The sequence below is a fragment of the Triturus cristatus genome, chromosome 1_2 (genome assembly GCF_964204655.1).
Source record: "Triturus cristatus chromosome 1_2, aTriCri1.1, whole genome shotgun sequence".
NCBI classification, from domain to species: Eukaryota; Metazoa; Chordata; class Amphibia; order Caudata; family Salamandridae; genus Triturus; species Triturus cristatus.
Genome location: NC_140580.1, coordinates 1,144,443,487 through 1,144,464,309, shown reverse-complemented (window position 1 = coordinate 1,144,464,309; position 20,823 = coordinate 1,144,443,487). Strand labels below are relative to the sequence as shown.

At 44.4% G+C, this 20,823-nt stretch overlaps 1 protein-coding gene across 1 annotated transcript in view; it reads right to left on the bottom strand.

The window, feature by feature from the left end:
- AK8 (adenylate kinase 8) overlaps nt 1–20,823 on the bottom strand; it is an 883,547-nt gene that overhangs the window by 427,653 nt on the left and 435,071 nt on the right. The window contains exon 6 of the mRNA XM_085613911.1: nt 15,593–15,674. Within this exon, the coding sequence (XP_085470037.1) occupies nt 15,593–15,674 (82 nt within the window). The remainder of the gene's footprint in view (nt 1–15,592; nt 15,675–20,823) is intronic.

Sequence of the window (20,823 nt, the reverse complement as noted above, 5' to 3'; positions counted from 1 at the left end):
AGAGACTCATGGTCAATCAAGAGACATGAAGAGAGAAGAGACTACTGGTCTATTAAGGAACATGAAGAAAGAGCACGCTCACAGCCTATCAATGGATGCGAAGAGAGAGCACGCTCACAGCCCATCAATGGATGTGAAGAAAGAAGAGACTGGTGGTCAATCAAGAGCCATGAAGAGAGAAGAGACTACTGGTCTATTAAGGAACATGAAGAGAGAGCACGCTCACAGCCTATCAATGGATGCGAAGAGAGAGCACGCTCACAGCCCATCAATGGATGCGAAGAGAGAGCACGCTCACAGCCCATCAATGGATGCGAAGAGAGAGCACGCTCACAGCCCATCAATGGATGCGAAGAGAGAGCACGCTCACAGCCTATCAATGGATGCGAAGAGAGAGCATGCTCACAGCCCATCAATGGATGTGAAGAAAGAAGAGACTCGTGATCAATCAAAAGACATGAAGCGAGAATAGACTCCTGGTCTACTAAGGAATACGAATAGAGAGAATGCTCACAGTCGATCAAGGGATGCGAAGAGAGAGCACGCACACAGCCTATCAATGGATGCGAAGAGAGAGCACACTCACAGCCCATCAATGGATGTGAAGAAAGAAGAGACTCATGGTCAATCAAGAGCCATGAAGAGAGAAGAGACTACTGGTCTATTAAGGAACATGAAGAGAGAGCACGCTCACAGCCTATCAATGGATGCGAAGAGAGAGCACGCTCACAGCCCATCAATGGATGTGAAGAAAGAAGAGACTGGTGGTCAATCAAGAGCCATGAAGAGAGAAGAGACTCCTGGTCTATTAAGGAACATGAAGAGAGAGCACGCTCACAGCCTATCAATGGATGCGAAGAGAGAGCACACTCACGGCCTATCAATGGATGCGAAGAGAGAGCACGCTCACAGCCCATCAATGGATGTGAAGAAAGAAGAGACTGGTGGTCAATCAAGAGCCATGAAGAGAGAAGAGACTCCTGGTCTATTAAGGAACATGAAGAGAGAGCACGCTCACAGCCTATCAATGGATGCGAAGAGAGAGCACGCTCACAGCCCATCAATGGATGTGAAGAAAGAAGAGACTCATGGTCAATCAAGAGACATCAAGAGAGAAGAGACTACTGGTCTATTAAGGAACATGAAGAGAGAGCACGCTCACAGCCTATCAATGGATGCGAAGAGAGAGCACGCTCACAGCCCATCAATGGATGTGAAGAAAGAAGAGACTGGTGGTCAATCAAGAGCCATGAAGAGAGAAGAGACTACTGGTCTATTAAGGAACATGAAGAGAGAGCACGCTCACAGCCTATCAATGGATGCGAAGAGAGAGCACGATCACAGACCATCAATGGATGTGAAGAAAGAAGAGACTGGTGGTCAATCAAGAGCCATGAAGAGAGAAGAGACTCCTGGTCTATTAAGGAACATGAAGAGAGAGCACGCTCACAGCCTATCAATGGATGCGAAGAGAGAGCACACTCACGGCCTATCAATGGATGCGAAGAGAGAGCACGCTCACAGCCCATCAATGGATGTGAGGAAAGAAGAGACTGGTGGTCAATCAAGAGCCATGAAGAGAGAAGAGACTCCTGGTCTATTAAGGAACATGAAGAGAGAGCACGCTCACAGCCTATCAATGGATGCGAAGAGAGAGCACGCTCACAGCCCATCAATGGATGTGAAGAAAGAAGAGACTCATGGTCAATCAAGAGACATGAAGAGAGAAGAGACTACTGGTCTATTAAGGAACATGAAGAGAGAGCACACTCACAGCCTATCAATGGATGCGAAGAGAGAGCACGCTCACAGCCCATCAATGGATGTGAAGAAAGAAGAGACTGGTGGTCAATCAAGAGCCATGAAGAGAGAAGAGATTCCTGGTCTATTAAGGAACATGAAGAGAGAGCACGCTCACAGCCTATCAATGGATGCGAAGAGAGAGCACGCTCACAGCCCATCAATGGATGTGAAGAAAGAAGAGACTGGTGGTCAATCAAGAGCCATGAAGAGAGAAGAGACTCCTGGTCTATTAAGGAACATGAAGAGAGAGCACGCTCACAGCCTATCAATGGATGCGAAGAGAGAGCACGCTCACAGCCCATCAATGGATGAGAAGAAAGAAGAGACTCATGGTCAATCAAGAGACATGAAGAGAGAAGAGACTACTGGTCTATTAAGGAACATGAAGAGAGAGCACGCTCACAGCCTATCAATGGATGCGAAGAGAGAGCACGCTCACAGCCCATCAATGGATGCGAAGAGAGAGCACGCTCACAGCCCATCAATGGATGCAAAGAGAGAGCACGCTCACAGCCCATCAATGGATGCGAAGAGAGAGCACGCTCACAGCCTATCAATGGATGCGAAGAGAGAGCATGCTCACAGCCCATCAATGGATGTGAAGAAAGAAGAGACTCGTGATCAATCAAAAGACATGAAGCGAGAATAGACTCCTGGTCTACTAAGGAATACGAATAGAGAGAATGCTCACAGTCGATCAAGGGATGCGAAGAGAGAGCACGCACACAGCCTATCAATGGATGCGAAGAGAGAGCACACTCACAGCCCATCAATGGATGTGAAGAAAGAAGAGACTCATGGTCAATCAAGAGCCATGAAGAGAGAAGAGACTACTGGTCTATTAAGGAACATGAAGAGAGAGCACGCTCACAGCCTATCAATGGATGCGAAGAGAGAGCACGCTCACAGCCCATCAATGGATGTGAAGAAAGAAGAGACTGGTGGTCAATCAAGAGCCATGAAGAGAGAAGAGACTCCTGGTCTATTAAGGAACATGAAGAGAGAGCACGCTCACAGCCTATCAATGGATGCGAAGAGAGAGCACACTCACGGCCTATCAATGGATGCGAAGAGAGAGCACGCTCACAGCCCATCAATGGATGTGAAGAAAGAAGAGACTGGTGGTCAATCAAGAGCCATGAAGAGAGAAGAGACTCCTGGTCTATTAAGGAACATGAAGAGAGAGCACGCTCACAGCCTATCAATGGATGCGAAGAGAGAGCACGCTCACAGCCCATCAATGGATGTGAAGAAAGAAGAGACTCATGGTCAATCAAGAGACATGAAGAGAGAAGAGACTACTGGTCTATTAAGGAACATGAAGAGAGAGCACGCTCACAGCCTATCAATGGATGCGAAGAGAGAGCACGCTCACAGCCCATCAATGGATGTGAAGAAAGAAGAGACTGGTGGTCAATCAAGAGCCATGAAGTGAGAAGAGATTCCTGGTCTATTAAGGAACATGAAGAGAGAGCACGCTCACAGCCTATCAATGGATGCGAAGAGAGAGCACACTCACAGCCCATCAATGGATGTGAAGAAAGAAGAGACTTGTGATCAATCAAGAGACATGAAGAGAGAAGAGACTACTGGTCTATTAAGGAACATGAAGAGAGAGCACGCTCACAGCCTATCAATGGATGCGAAGAGAGAGCACGCTCACAGCCCATCAATGGATGTGAAGAAAGAAGAGACTCATGGTCAATCAATAGACATGAAGAGAGAAGAGACTCCTGGTCTATTAAGGAACATGAAGAGAGAGCACGCTCACAGCCCATCAATGGATGCGAAGAGAGAGCACGCTCACAGCCCATCAATGGATGTGAAGAAAGAAGAGACTGGTGGTCAATCAAGAGCCATGAAGAGAGAAGAGACTCCTGGTCTATTAAGGAACATGAAGAGAGAGCACGCTCACAGCCTATCAATGGATGCGAAGAGAGAGCACGCTCACAGCCCATAAATGGATGTGAAGAAAGAAGAGACTGGTGGTCAATCAAGAGCCATGAAGAGAGAAGAGACTCCTGGTCTATTAAGGAACACGAAGAGAGAGCACGCTCACAGCTTATCAATGGATGCGAAGAGAGAGCACTCACAGCCAATTAGACATGAAGAGACAAAAGCCTCAGTCCATCAAGAAACATTAAGAGAGAAGAGACTTCAGCTTTATCAGCAGACTTGGGAAGAGAAGAGACTTATGGCTGCCTATCGAGGGACATTAGTAGAGAAGAGACGCCCGTTCTATTGAGAGACATGGTGTTGTACTTGGCCCTTTTTGCAGGGTCATCCCAGAACTTTTTGCCTTCCTCCTGTATTTTTTCTGGCTTGTTGTTGGTGGTTTTAGGACACTTTTTCTGCTGATCAGTGCTCGCGTGCATGTGCTCTCTTTGGTAAACTTGGTAAGATTGGTCTACTCCTGTTTTGCATATTTAATTTACTTATCAGTCCGTTGTACAGTGGTATCCCCTACACCCAGGGCCAGTAAATTAAATGCTACTGGTGGACTTGCAGTGCCGCTTGCGCCACCCACCGAAGTAGCCTTTCAAACCTGTCTCAGGCCTCTGCCACTGCAGGGCCTGCGCATGCAGTTTACAGCCGCCATGACAGGGCATATAAAGTGGTTGCCATGTCTGCAACTCCCCTTTTTGAGGCAGAGACTGGGTGTGTGTGCACCCCGCCCCCGTATTTGGTATGCAGGGCTCTGTGGGCATTCTTGTTCGGGAGGACCGGGTGGAACCTCAACGGAGGCCCCCGGATCCTGAAGGATACAGGATCGTTGGAAAAATACCGCTTTCTCTAATAGAGGCACAGGAGTGAGGTGCCCCATCACCAGAGGAGGGAGGGGTAATATGCCTATGGTACTGTGTCTCGGTGATTAGGGGTGTTTCCTATCACCGGATCTCATGTGTTTCGGTTTCAGGATCAGACAGTGAGGTGATGTTCTTGTTCCTAATGTGTGCACACTGCTAGTATCTACTCTAGTGCACTACCAATGATGGTCATGCCTAATGCTTTGTGCTAAAGGTAATTCTACTAGTGGTTACTGGGTGGGGGCAACTGTGATGTTTTATGACCGTGACCAGATTGGCCTAGTAATTTATGTAATCCCTGTGAAGTCATGACAAGTGCCTAGTGGCACAGTAATATATGCGATTGTGATCTAATGTGTTTTTATGGATAATACAAAGGATATTTTTACATAACCTTGTGTAGAGTTTCTTTTGTGGCGTGCCTAGTGTGTCATTGCTGAGTGAGTGTGTTGTGTAAATGCTTTACACAGTGCCTCTGGGATATGCCTGACTGCTCTGCCAAGCTACCAAGGGAGTGAGCAGGGGTTATCTTCCGCGTGTAATACCCTTGCCCTGACTAGAGTGGTGGGTTCTGCCTGCCTTAGGTGCACACCCTAGCCAACCAGAAACCTCATTTCTAACCCATGAGACAAAAGAGACACAAGGTCCATCCATTTACTGATATTCAGAAACTGGTGGTACACCTAAAAACATGTGAAACAAGCATTGGCATAGATAATAGGTCTCGCCTTTGGGACCTTATAAGTGTTTAGCTATGCAACAGTTGCATAACTAAATACTTATTAGATTCCAAAAGCGAGACCTATAGGCTATGCAAAGCGGCCGTGCAGCCGCGAAAGTGATCGCGATCACGATCAAACATCAAAGCGGCCGTGAAAGTGCAAGTAATCGCAGTAAAGCGCGGCGCGCGCGCTCGCGCACATGCACTGTAGCTCTAGGCTGGCCTGGTAGCACTTTTTGGAGCCCTCTCAATAAGTCTCACCAGACCAGCGCATGCTCTGGGTCAGGCGAGACCTAAAAAGGTGATGGGCGAATGTTCGAATTAATCTCTGCCACTGGTAATTTCTTTTTGCCACATTCCAGTCCATTCTTGTTTTGGTCTCCATCCTACTACAGACAGGGACAAACCATAGGCATATCAGCCTTGATCGTGCTGCAGGAGTCCACGCAGAAATGTTAGACCAGCTTCACTCTGAACGAGAACACTAGCAACCCCAGACCGGCTTCCGCTTTGTTGGGTAGCTTGATACCTGGAGCACAGTGAGTAGGGGGGCCCACGCCTAGGAACACCACTCACGCTGGCGATGCTGCACTGCAAAACACAAAAAGTGATGATTGGAGTGCTTTAACTAATCTGAACAATTTGCAATCACTCTGCTCCAGATTCCAGAGCTCATGGTGCTGATACTGTGCCACTACAGACAAGGACCAACCCTATGTATGCAAATCAGAAGTGGTCCATGTGGAACGGTCCAGTGCGAACTGTTTGGCCAAAGTCTCTGAACATAAGCCGCCCCAACCTGCTGCCGGCCCTTCCTTTGGCCCAAGAGAGGTGCCACTCGAGTCCTTGGCACAGCCAGCATGGGGCCCACGCCTGGAAATGGCCGTCACACGAAGGGTGTCACACTGAGGAAATCAAAAAGGGATGAGGGGAATGTCGGAATTGATCTTAGCTAGTGGGCCACTGATGATTACTTGGGGCTGCTGGTTATTCCATCGTCCAGAAACGTGAACAGTTCAAAAGTTACTGACAGTATATCAAGGATGGGGAAAGAAAGGGCAAAAAAGGACTAACAACAAACAACAACAGGAAAGGTGAATCTAGAAAGATGGCAAGAGTACGAACGAGATGGTAGTAAACCTACAAAAATGGAGAGTCGGAAGTGACGTCTGTTATAACTAGAAACATGAATAGTATAAAAGGGAGCAGCATGCTGTGTCTAGAAACATGGAAAGAAAAAGAAAGGACTGGTGTGTATCTAGTAGAAGGGTTTGATGTTGTATACAGAAACAAGAACCGAGTACGAAAGGGCTGATAGTGTACCTACAAACATGGAGAGTCGGAAGTGACGTCTGTTATACCTAGAAACATGAATAGTATAAAAGGGAGCAGCATGCTGTGTCTAGAAACATGGACAGAAAAAGAATGGACTGGGGTGAGAAACATGGGCAGTTAGAAGGGTATAGTGTATATACAGAAACGTGAACAGTTACAAGTGACTGACAGTATATCCAGAAACGATATACAAAAACAAAGATGGGACAAGAAGGGATTTATAGTGCACCTACAAACAACAGCAGTAAAAAGAGAACGGTGAATCCAAAAAGATGGCCAGAGTACAAAGGGGCTGGTAGTGTACTTACAAACATGGAGAGTCGGAACTGACGTCTGCTCTATCTATAAACATGAATGGTATAAAAGGGAGCAGCATGCTGTGTCTATAAACATGGACAGAACAAGAAGGGACTGGAGGGTTTGATGTTGTATACAGAAACAGAAACAGAGTATGAAGGGGCTGATAGTATGCCTACAAACATGGAGAGTCGGAAGTGACGTCTGCTAGATCTAGAACCATGAATAGTATAAAAAGGAGCGGTAAAAAGGAGCGGCATGCTGTGTCTAGAAACATGAACAGAAGAAGGGGCTGGTGTGTATCTAGAAATATGGGCAGTTAGAAGCATATGATGTTGTATATATAAACATGAACTGAGCACAAAGGGGCCGATAGAGTACCTACAAACATGGAGAGTCGGAAGTGACGTGCTAGATCTAGAACCATGCATAGTATAAAAGGGAACAACAATTTTGTGTCTAGAAACATAAACAGAAAAATAAGGGGCTGGTGTGTAGCTAGAAATAAGGACAGTTAGAAGGGTTTGATGTTGTATACAGAAACATAAACAGAGTATAAAGAGGCTGATAGTGTACCTACAAACATGGAGAGTCGGGCAGCATGCTGTGTCTAGAAACATGGCCAGAACAAGAAGGGGCTGGGGTATATCTAGAAACATGGCCAGGACAAGAAGGGACTGGGGGTGTATCTAGAAACATGGCCAGCACAAGAAGGGGCTGAGGTGTATCTAGAAACATGGCCAGAACAAGAAGGGACTGAGGTGTATATAGAAACATGGCCAGAACAAGAAGGGGCTGAGGTGTATATAGAAACAAGGGCATTTAAAAGGGTGTGATGTTGTATACAGAAACATAAACAGAGTATAAAGAGGCTGATAGTGTACCTACAAACATGGAGAGTCGGGCAGCATGCTGTGTCTAGAAACATGGCCAGAAAAAGAAGGGGCTGGGGTATATCTAGAAACATGGCCAGGACAAGAAGGGACTGGGGGTGTATCTAGAAACATGGAGAGCACAAGAAGGGGCTGAGGTGTATCTAGAAACATGGACAGAACAAGAAGGGGCTGAGGTGTATATAGAAACATGGCCAGAACAAGAAGGGGCTTGGGTGTATCTAGAAACATGACCAGAACAAGAAGGGGCTGAGGTGTATCTAGAAACATGGCCAGAAAAAGAAGGGGCTGGGTGTATCTAGAAACATGACCAGAACAAGAATGCGCTGAGGAGTATCTAGAAACTTGGCCAGAACAAGAAAGGGCGGGGGTGTATCTAGAAACATGGCCAGAACAAGAAGAGGCTGAGGTGTATCTAGAAACATGACCACAACAAGAAGGGGCTGGGGTGTTTCTAGAAACAAGGGCAGTTAGAAGGGTTTGATGTTGTATGCAGAAACATAAACAGAGTATGAAGGGGCCGATAGTGTAACTACAAACATGGAGAGTGGGGCAGCATGCTGTGTCTAGAAACATGAATAGTATAAAAGAGACCAGCATGTTGTGTCTAGAAACATGAACAGAAAAGTAAGGGACTGGTGTGTATCTAGAAATAAGGACAGTTAGAAGGGTTTGATGTTGTATACAGAAACATAAACAGAGGATAAAGGGGCCGATAGTGTACCTACAAACATGGAGAGTCGGGCAGCATACTGTGTCTAGAAATATGGCCAAAACAAGAAGGGGCTGGGGTGTATCTAGAAACATGGAAAGAACAAGAAGGGGCCTGGGTGTATATAGAAACATGGACAGAACGAAAAGAGGTTGGTGTGTATCTAGAAACATGGCCAGAACAAGAAGGGGCTGGGGTGTATCTTGAAACTCGGCGATAAGAAGAAGGGACTGGGGTGTATCTAGAAACATGGCCAGAACAAGAAGGGGCTAGGGTGTTTCTAGAAACTTGGCCAGAACAAGAAGGGGCTGATGTGTATCTAGAAACATGGCCAGAAGAAGGGGCTGGGGTGTATCTAGAAACATGACCAGAACAAGAAGGGGCTGGGTTGTATCTAGAAGCATGGTGAGAACAAGAAGGGGCTGAGGTATATCTAGAAACAAGGGCAGTTAGAAGGGACCTGGGTGTATCTAGAAACATGGCCAGAACAAGAAGGGACTGGGGTGTATCTAGAAACATGGCCAGAACAAGAAGGGGCTGGGGTGTTTCTAGAAACGTGGCCAGAACAAGAAGGGGCTGATGTGTATCTAGAAACATGGCCAGAACAAGAAGGGGCTGGGGTGTATCTAGAAACATGACCAGAACAAGAAGGGGCTGGGTTATATCTAGAAGAATGGTGAGAACAAGAAGGGGCTGAGGTATATCTAGAAACAAGGGCAGTTAGAAGGGACCTGGGTGTATCTAGAAACATGGCCAGAACAAGACGGGGCTGGGGTGTTTCTAGAAACATGGCCAGAACAAGAAGGGACTGGGGTGTATTTAGAAACATGGCCAGAACAAGAAGGGACTGGGGTGTATCTAGAAACATGGCAAGACCAAGAAGGGGCTGATGTGTATCTAGAAACATGGTGAGAACAAGAAGGGGCTGTGGTGTTTCTAGAAACAAGGGCAGTTAGAAGGGTTTGATGTTGTATACAGAAACATAAACAGAGTATGAAGGGGAGAGTCGGGAAGCATGCTGTGTCTAGAAACATGAAAAGTATAAAAGGGACCAAGAAGTTGTGTCTGGAAACATGAACAGAAAAATAAGGGACTGGTGTGTATCTAGATATAAGGGCAGTTAGAAGGGTTTGATGTTGTATACAGAAACATAAACAGAGTATGAAGGGGCCGATAGTGTACCTACAAACATAGAGAGTCGAGCAGTATGCTGTGTCTAGAAACATGGCCAAAACAGGATGGGGCTGGGGTGTATCTAGAAACATGGCCAGAACAAGAAGGGGCTGGGGTGTTTCTAGAAACATGGACAGAACAAGAAGGGGCTGGGGTGTATCTGGAAACATGGCCAGAACAAGTAGGGGGCGGTAGTGTATCTAGAAACATGGCCAGAACAAGAAGGGGCTGGGGTGTATCTAGAAACATAGCCAGAACAATAAGGGACAGAGAGGCTTCGGCGCAGGCTCATCTGCACTCAATATTTGCCCTGGTGTGTCACACAGATTTATCTCTACACTTGGTGTTTGCCTTTGTGTGTCACGACTCTCGGGGGACATTATTTGTGTGTGTATTGGATTGGGAGCAAATCGCCGTGTGGTCTCACCCCTTTCTTCCTGTATTTGGAGTTGGGAGGCTTCGGCGCGGGCTCATCTATATGACAAAAATATTTGAAAAGCAACACGTACTGCATTATTCAGCAAGAGGTTCTTGGTTAGGCGTTAGCAACGCGCTCTTGTTGTTCTGGTCTTGTCGGCGTATTGAGGCATTTTTAACACGCGACGTGTCTATTGCGTGCCCCGGAGTCTTACAACTACTGGACTGAAGTGACATCACACGCCTATGCTTCTCACGTTACCTGTCCAACGTGGTGGCCATATTGGGATGGATTGAAGCGATCTCTCCATGTTTTCTATTTATGGACATTCTACGTGTTTGACATTGGCACGACATCAGTGAATTCATGTGATGCACTCAAGAGCATACTAATTTGTAGTGACTCTTTGCAGTTCAGTTATACGTAGACGTCATTTCTGTGCATATTTACTTGCAATTTCGGTAATACACATTTCATAGTGTGTTACTCCTACATTAATAACATTTTAAATTTGTTGTACTACTTTTCAGTAGTAGTGAAAACATACAAGTGAAACTATGTCTTTAATATTTAGTATGAGATTTACCTTTTTCATGTATTTATGATACATTGATATTGCAGCTTTCTTGTATTTTCCATCCTTGTACATTGATACAAATTGTGCAATTGTTTTTCTAAATTGATTTTTTAAATTATTTTATTTACTTCACCATGCAAAATGTTACAGCACCTCCTTTCTTTTAATATCCCCTGGTGATCCTCCCATAAAATGGCAAAAGTGGAAGAAGGTGTTTGAAAGATATGAAAAGGTTTGTGGAAAGTCTCTCAGTGCCGAGAGAAAAACAGCTCTTCTGTTGCATAGTCTTGGTTCGGAAGGACAAGAAGTGTTTGATCACTTACAGGAGATAGTTGATGAGAATTTAAACAAATTTGAAATATGCATGTTGAAACTTGATAGACATTACCTACCCAAAGCAAGCACGATTTTAGAGTGCTATCATTTTGGTCGCAGGACTCAAAAGGATGGTGAGTCAGTAGAAAACTATGTCACTCCACTTAGAATATTGGGTTCGTCATGCAAGTTTCAGGCTTTATTAGAAGAAAGATCAAGGGATCAATTCATGCTCGGATGCAACGTAGAAAAAGTGAGAGATGACTTATGGCAAAAAGATGATCCCTCCTTAGATGAAGTTCTTATTACTGCAAAACAAATTGAACATTCTCTGAAATGTGTGGAAGTTATTGCAAAACATGAAGCTAAGGGGGCTGTAGTTCATGTAGTAAAACATTCCTCTAAAGAAAAGAATTAGAAGAAAACGATTTATGTTAAGCCTGAAAAGAAAAATAGTTTTCTTCCCAGGTGTTATAGATGTGGCAATATTGGTCACCTTGCCAATGACAAGAAATGTACTGCACTTAAATCTACATGCTCAAATTGTGAGAAAATGGGACATTATGCTGCAGTTTGCAAAGCCAAAACTTACAAAGGAAAACTTAATGTTATTTCCCAAGGAAATAATAGTGATAGTGATGTATGTTCTGATTTTGACTGTGGTCAAATTGTTTCACAAGTTACTTCTGATAATAAGAAAGGTCCCTTGGATGAAATAATAGTAGAAGGGAGAAAGACCAAGGTATTATTTGATTTGGGTGCGAAAATCACTATAGTCTCCAAACAGTTTTATTTAGGCAATCTTAAAGACAAGGTAAAGACATTAAAGCCAGACATTAAACCCAGTGCTTATGGTGGAGAACCAATAAAACTTCTAGGATATTTTTGGGGTTTGTTAGAATATAAAGAAAGATAACTTTCTGGAAAAATGTATGTTTCCCAAAAGGGTGATAGTATCCTGAGTTGGTTTCACCAGAGAGAACTAGATGTGATATTTGATCCCAATAATGACCCCCCTATCATTTTGAAAGAGAATTTTCAAATAAGTGAGATGAAAGTGAAAGAAGACTTTGATGACAGCTACTCTCTAATGTTAAAAAAGGATTTTCCTAGAGTATTTAGGCGTGAACTAGGATGTTTTCGTGATTATGTTCACAGTATACGACTGATTAGTGGGGCAATACCTGTTTCTGGTAAGGTACGTGCTGTGACTGTTGCTGTGAGAGATGAAATAAAGTTGGAGTTAGAGAAACCTTAAGCTGAGGGTATCATTGAAGAAGTAGAAGGAACTCAGTGGTTGGCACAAGTTGTAGCTGCCAGGAAGGCAAATGGAAGTCTACACCTATGTGTTGACTTAAGGGAGCTAAATGAACATGTCATAGTTGATAAACACCCTCTTCCCAAAATGTCTGACATGCTAATGCTGTTAAAGGAGGCCAAGGTTTTTTCTACTGTAGACCTTAAATCTGCGTATCACCAGATAATGCTTGATGACAAGTCCAAAGATCTTACTTCTTTCTTAACGCCCTTCGGGACGTACAGATTTATCAGGTTACCATTTGGGCTAGTGTCTGCAGCCTCAGTATTTCAAAGGGCCCTAGAAAAGGTTTTGAAAGGTCAGGAGGGAGTAAAGATTTATCAAGACGATGACTTAATTTCTGTAAAGGATGGACAAGAACATGATATGAGGCTTAGATAGGTATTACAAAGGTTTGATCAATTTAATCTCACAGTTAGATTAGACAAGTGCAAATTTAAAAAATCTTCGATTGATTATTTAGGCCACACCATATCTGGTGAAGTTGTTGCACCGAAAAGTGACTTGGTTGATCCCATCCAAAAATTAGCTTCTCCTACTAATAAGGAGGAACTTATGAAGTTTCTTGGTATGGCAGAATATTACAGTAAATTTGTAAGAGGCTTTGCTGAAAGGTGCGTCAACATAAGAACGTTACTGTGTAAAGGTGTCGAATTTACGTGGACTGAAAGGTGTGAAGCTGAATTTAAAGAAATTAAGGAAATGTTAAAAAAAACTCCAAAGTTAAGAAGTTTTGATCCCTCCAGGAATTCAGTTCTTATCACAGACGCTAGCATGAAAGGTTTAGGTGTAGTATTACAGCAGGAAGATGAAGGTTCTGAAAACGTTATACTGTTTTTCTCACACAGTCTTCGAGGAGCAGAGTTATGTTACTCTGTTATAGAGAGAGAGGCTCTGGCAGTACATTGGACTGTTAAAAAACTTAAGAATCCTCTATGGGGTCAAAGTTCGAGATACGCACAGATCATAAGCCACTGTGTGAGATCATTAAAAAAAAGAGTATTGATGCTATTTCAGGCAGAATCTCTATATGGGTGGTTGCGTTACAGGAGTATGACTTTCAAGTAACATATTTACCTGGAGCCAAGAATAAGATTGCTAATACCCTTTCAAGATTAGTGCAAAGTACAGAAGGAAAGGAGGATCTTGATGAAGATGAGCAGGATGAATGGGTATGCAACATTGAGTGCAGTGGTCTCAAAGAAAGAGTTACTTAAAGAGGGTTGGGACATCAAAATTAAGGGAGATTGTGAAAAATATTGGAATGTTAGGAACGAGCTCTCTGAAGGCAATGGACTTTTATTTAGAGGTACTACACTTATTCCCCCTGTTTCACTTCGTAAAGAGTTGTTGAATTTGGCTCATACAGGACATCAAGAAATGTCAAAAACTAAAGAAAGACATAGATTGAACTACTGGTGGCCTGGTATGGATTTACAAGTAGAATGCTTGGTAAAAGAATGTGTTTCATCTGCTTAGAGTGAGAAGAGTGTGAACCCAGAGTATAACCCATGGTGGTCAGGGATCATCCAAAGAAACCATGGGAAGAAGTAGCCCTTGATATAATGGGTCTCATTCAAGGGAAGGGATGTGATGTCTATGTCTTAGTCCTCATTGACATGTATTCAGTGTGGCCGGAAATTAAGGTCTCTAGGGGCATTGAAACAAGACATGTCATTTCATTTTTGAAGAAACTGTTTGGGAGAGAGGTGCTACCTGTTTTTTTACTAACTGCTAATGGGGTACAGTTAGTCTCTAATGAGATGGAAGAGTTATTGGAAAATTGTGCCATCAGACACAAAAAGTGTTCTCTTTATCATCCCGAGACAAACGGTATGGTAGAACGCTTTAGCCGAGTATGAAAAGAAACCATTGCCATGGCCAAACAAAATAACCTAGCTTGAAAAGCAGAGATGAGAAAGAAGATTGAAGTTGATAGAGTTTCTCCCCATGCCATCACAGGAATAACACCGTTCGAGTGGTTTAAGGGAAGGTATCCTAAAACTTTAATTGCACCTCATTGGGTGAATAATGCAGAATCTAAAAAGGATTTACTGTTGTCTGATGGGGAATGTAAAGTCAAAGAAGCAGAAAGGATTAATGCTCGTAAGTTAAACTTTGATTGTAGAAAATCAGTGAATGTTACTTCTGTGAAAGTAGGAGATTGGGTAATGATTAGAGCTCCTTTTGGGAGAAGAGCATCTAGTTTGTTTCAGAAACCACATAAAGTGCTTAAAGTTTTGACCAATGCTATTAAAACAGAAGATTCACACATTTTGAATCTTAACAGAGTTGTTGTTGTAAAGAAGGATGTGTTGGGACCCATTGAGCACAATACTTACCTTACAGACTCGGCTCCACATTACTCTACAGACTCCGCTCCACAGAGAGAAAAAAGAAATGTGAGAGAGCCATCACAGTTCAAGCACTACGTCGTGGAGCAGAAAAGGAGATGAGAAGATTTCATTATTTATTTCTTGTAGTTTGCTGTTTATGTTCACTATTTTTTTTTTATAGCTTTTATCTGTCATTTCTTCCTAATTTTCTTTTTTCAGGTGTTCTTTACCCATGTTTATAAAGAGGGAAGGTGTGTGGTATTGTGGTATCTATCTATGTAGAGCATTAATTGTGTTTACATTTGAGCAGCACCATGGTAATGGAACCTGGTGATGGGAATGTTAGAAGTAAAGTGGTCAGGTGTAACTAGAAACATGACCAGAACAAGAAGGGGCTGAGGTGTATCTAGAAACATGGCCAGACAAAGAAGGGGCTGAGGTGTATCTAGAAACAAGGGCAGTTAGAAGGGTTTGATGTTATACACAGAAACGTAAACAGAGTAACAAGGGGTTAAAGTGTATCTAGAAATGTAGAGAGAGGTCTGGCATGCCAGGAAACACAAACAGCGCTTAGAAGAGACTGGTGGCGTGTTTACAGGTACAGGCAGCCAATTAGGCTGACAGTGCATCAAGAAACATGGACAGTGAGAAGTTACTGATGACGTCCTAGAAGCAAGGACAGAGTTAAGATGAGTCTGTTGTGTGTCTAGAAACACAGAGCATGTGAGAAGGGACTGTGGGTCATCCTCAGGCATGAGCCGGGCTAGCAAGGACTGGTGAGGTACATTGGCACATGGGCAGTTAGAAGAGAGTGATATGTCTAGAAACCGAGACACAGATGGAGTCAGAGGGGGCTCTAAAGGGCACAGTATATGGTGTTTCCTTACCGACGTGTACAGGAGCGATGCCAGCCATCTGTATCCTTAAAGCCTGCTCCCTTGTCTGGGGAAAGCCTTCGATGACCCAGCCCTGGGGACCAGAACCACAAGAGCATCTTAACATACAGTACTTGAATGCATCTCTGTGGCGTTGTATGCCAGTATCCTTACAACCAGCCAATCAGCACACAGGAGGTAGGCAGGACACGCGCCATACACCTTTCTGATATGTCACAGTGGGTCACCTTTGGACACTCAACAGTACATGCAGGCCACTCACTACACAGCACGCTCCAATGACACTTAGAACTTTCCTTTCCCAAGCAGGATCCCACGGGCAGACCCCATGACACCCTCGTGCACAACACGACACCAAAGAGACATGGTTGGCGAACTGCTGCCAAAACAATGGCACTCCCACTGCCCCACGCCAACATACAGCTTAGAATCATTATCTTTAAACTCTTTACCTCATCCGACAGTGGTATGAGGCCACAGTAAAGGCAATGCAGCGCTATACAAATCTCTTTTAACATAACATTCTCTTTTTGGTTAGCTTGTGATGGCCAGTCGATCTCGTCTCTCTTTGGGGGTCTTCAGTGAGCCTGTGCTAGGAACTGTCAACCCTCTGCTCCCAGGTCCTCCGGGTGACTAGGTGCATCAGGCCCAGAGCTGGTGATAACATCCAGCTGCCACCACTGCTGACCTCTCAGCGTCTACCAGCTCAGCCACTGATCCCCACACCCACACACAATCACATTTTCATTTATCCAGTGTGGCACGCCTTGGCAAGAATAATGGAGGCAGTGCTTTTCTTTTGTTATTTACTGGCCAAAAATCAATATGTTTTCTATTTGTTTACTTTCAAAGCAATCTCGGCACCCATGCTTTAGCTTAAGATGAGTAAAGCTAAAGCCCAGATGCCGCCATTGTAAAAAAAACGTAAATAAACAGAAAACTAAAGGCATGTGGCAACACTTGGCCAGCAAATAACAAAAGAAAAGAGCAGCCACCATTATTCTTGCCGCGCCGCGCTGGATAAATAAAAAAAATAGGCATTGAGGGAGAGGGTTTCCTGCCTGACAAAACAATTTAAGAAAATAATGCTCTGAGGCTGTAATTAAAGACTACTGAGTAACAACACATGTAACGGGGGTGTCCTCATGGGAGGCTACAAGAAGAGAAAAGGCGGTACTAAGGAGGGACTACTAAGCCTATTGGCCAATGAAAAGCCACCATTTACAAAGGACAGGAGCCAATTAAAAAGATGGGCGGAAAGTGGGCGGTGCTTCATGTCCTTATCCTGAATACAGCATGCCTCGAAGAGACAGCACAAGCGCTGCCTAGGCGAGACCGAAAAACGTCCCAATTTGTAAGAGAGGGTTGGGTAAACATGCACATTAATCACACTGTTGTGCAGACTAACATTTCATCCCGCCCTCTTTCAAAAACCAAGGACAGAAGTTTTTTTAAAAAAGTTTTTTTAAATAAATTTATTTATTTTGTCCAGTCAGCATCACAGTTCACACAGTTTGTATTGGTTGTTTAGGTTACACAAAACGCATCTCAGAACATAAATGATATTTACATTGGTTGCGTCCCATATCTCGTACTGTCCTGACATCGTGAAAAGGACCGCATTAAACAGACAACACTAAGACATTTTCTTCCCCCGGCAGGTGTGCAAACCGACTTGTCCCAGTTGATTTCACCTCTTTATACATGAAATATTAATGTCTGGTACTCACACCATACCCTACCATAATATAAGAAGAGAGTCCATCATATTAGGTGTCGTGTAATATGCGCTTACCGCAGTTTGCGTATATAACTCATCTTCCCGTCTTAACAAGAGGTATTGTTTCAATGGTTCCCAGTAGTCTCTGGGCCTCGATGGATGTGGTAGTTCTTCTGCATATGTTTCCATAGTTTCTCTACAGTATGACATGTCCATAAGCCAGTCCTTGAATCTTGGGGGGCCTTTGCTACCCCATTTAATTGTAACTCTTCTCTTTGCTAGTAATAGTGCCACCGCCAGAAACTTTCGTCATTTGACCAATTTGAGTTTATACATCCCTAGTAAACATACAAGAGGTGTGTTCGGCACCGGCTCACCTAGCATTGTAGTTATTGCCTCTGTTATGTCCTGCCAATATTTATGTACCTGTTGGCATGCCCACGCTAAGTACAAAAAATCCGCATTCGTTGCATTACATCTTTGGCACCTATCATTAAGCCTCAGTCCATATCTGTGAAGTTGTGTCGGGGTGTAATAGTATTGGTGGAGAAATTTAAAATGTATTATTCGTAGGTTACAGTTGGATGTTAGCAATTGTAGTTGTGTGCAACAGTATTCCCAGTCCTGTTCCTCTATCCTTTCTCCGACTGTGATATATTATATAAACGAGTGATTAACTTCTGGCGAGTTGGCGCCATGAGTAGGGCCTGTAAAGAATTCAGTGTTGGTGGCTCTTCCGGGTAGGTGATATACAGTTCCCGGATCGCTGCTTGCAGCCGCAGATGGGCAAACACTTTCAATGGGGTATTGTGCGTGCTTAATTAGGGGTCCTCCCGTCGTATGAATCTGCCGTGGGGAAAAGCATCTTTCATGGTGGAAAGTTTCATTTCACCTAGCAATAGCATCATTTTTCCTCTCTTGTGTGACGGACAGTTTGGGATGATTAGCAATGGGGAGCGCTGGGGCGTAGATGGGGAGCTTATTGGCCCTGTGTGCCAGCTCGTACCACGCGTATGTAGTGCAGTATACTGGTTGGATCGTGTTCCTATGCATGTGTGGTCTCGGGTCAGATATAAAAGCTGACAGCGGTACTGACTGCGTGCTGTCCGCCTCTACTGCTACATGTGGAATGTACGCATGTGGTTTAGTCCAATAGTGAGCATGGTGTGCCTGGGTGCAGTAGAAGTAGAGCTGTAGATCCGGAGCCCCGAAACCGCCTAAGTAATATGGCCGTGTCAATACAGTCCAGCTGACTCTAGCCTGCTTGCCTGCCCACGTTAGCTTCTGCATTGCTGATCGCAATCTTGCGAAGAATGTTTGCGTCAACCAAATTGGGATATTAATAAATAGATACAAGAATCGAGGTAGCACGATCATCTTCTGCAATGCGTTCCTGTCAGCCAGCGATAAAGGCATCTTTATCCATCTAGCTATTTGTTCTTCCAGTTTCGTCATTGCTCTACCATAATTTTCCCTGATTACTAAGTCCGGGTCCCTGTGTACCCATGCGCCTAAGTATTTCACCGGGTCAGTTTGCCACCGTAGAGGGTAGTCTAGTGCCGGTTGGGTCGTGGCTGGCGTAAGGGGTATGATCACTGATTTGTCCCAGTTGATTCGTAACCCCGCATATTGTTCAAAACGGATGTATTCTCTAATGAGGCTGTTTAGGTGTGTATTCGGGTATCGTGTGAATAGCTCCATGTCATCAGCATATAATGATATGCTGAGGGACCGCAAGCTAAACTGTAACGCTGCTTCTTTGTGGTGCTGTCGAATCCTGCATGCCAGGGGCTCCAGAATTAGGGTGAACAAAATCGGTGACAGCGGGCAACCCTGTCTCGTCCCCCTTTTCACCTCCATGAGGTCAGATACTTGCCCATTCAGCCTTATTCTGGCCATTGGACCATTGTATAAAATCTCTATCCATCTTAGGAATTTCGCAAGAAATCCCATCCTACGCAGCACCACGAACATGAACCTCCACTGAGTCGAAAGCCTTCGCAGCGTCTAATAAAGCCGCTGCCGATGGCATTTCTGGGTCCAGAGTATGGTACAGGGCAAAGATGGTGCGTATATTTTGAGTGGTAGATCTAGTGGGTACAAAACCTGCTTGATCAGGTAACACCAACATTCCCTGCAGTAGCTGTATCCTAGTTGCAATAACCTTTGCTAGAATCTTAGTGTCAATGTTTATTAACGATAGGGGCCGATAAGATTCGCATTGTGTCAGATCTTTATCTGGTTTAGGGAGTGCCACTAACAGCGCTTCTCTCAATGTGGCAGGGAGTGTACCCTTTTCATATGCCTCCTCGTACATTTCTGCTAAGTGTGGTATCAACAGGTCCTTATATGTTTTTGTAAAACTCCCCAGGTATCCCATCCGTCCCAGGGGCCTTATTATTCGGCAATGAGTTAATAGCGTCTATGAATTCGCCTTTAGTGATATGATGGCTCAGGAACTCCCGGTGTTCATCGGAGAGCCACGCAAGGGCTACATCCCTTAGGTAATCATTAATATCATCTTCTGTAGTGTGTGTTTGTGTGGCATAGAGCTGTGAGTAATAATTCTTGAAGCAGTTTGAAATGGACCGTGTGTCATATAGCATCCTGTCTGTGTCATCCCTTATCTGTGCTATGTATGATGTGGCAAACGAGGGTTTAATCTTGCTTGACAAAGCCCGACCCGGTCTGCCCCCCTCCCCGTAGTTTCTTGCTGTATAACGTCTTGATTTGTACTTTATCTCATCAGCGGCATACTTCTGATAATCGTCCATCCTTCCCCTGATCTCTGCCAGCAATGTCTGATTGTGTGTCCGTGTGAATTCCCTTTCTAGTGTGGCTATGTCTCTTTCTATTATCTGTAATTGTCGTTGTATATCCTTCAGGTTCCCGGCATGTTTGTTTATACAGTGACCTCTGATAGTTACCTTAAAGGCCTCCCACAAGGTCCCCGCACTGTCCACCGATCCAGAGTTTATCTCGAAATAGTCTATTATTGCCTGTCGGAGGTCGCTTTGAAACACCTGGTCTAATAGGGCTGTTCCCTGTAACCTCCATGTGAAGTGGCGGGGTATGTGTGTAGGGATCTTCATTGTGAGGCTAACCGGAGAGTGGTCCGACAGTGTCTTAGGTAGGTGCTTGACCGTCTGTGTCCATGTACATACTTCCGCTGAAAGCAGCCAGTAATCTATGCGGGACCACGTGTTATGCGTCGTTGATGTGCATGTTCCCTCCCTACAGCCCTCATTTCTCATCCTCATATATCTGTCATTCCCCATGTTATCATGCCCTCTTTGAGTGCTTTGGCCGCTCTCTTTCCATATCTCTCGTTACCTGTTGACCTGTCCAGCGCTGGGTCCAAGCATGTGTTAAAGTCTCCTCCCCATAGTATTGGTGCTGTCGGAAAGTCCCTCAGCTTAGCCCATATTTCGGCGTAAAACTCCGGATCATCCGTATTTGGGCCATATGATGTGATAATCATCAGTACAGTGCCCCCGAAGTT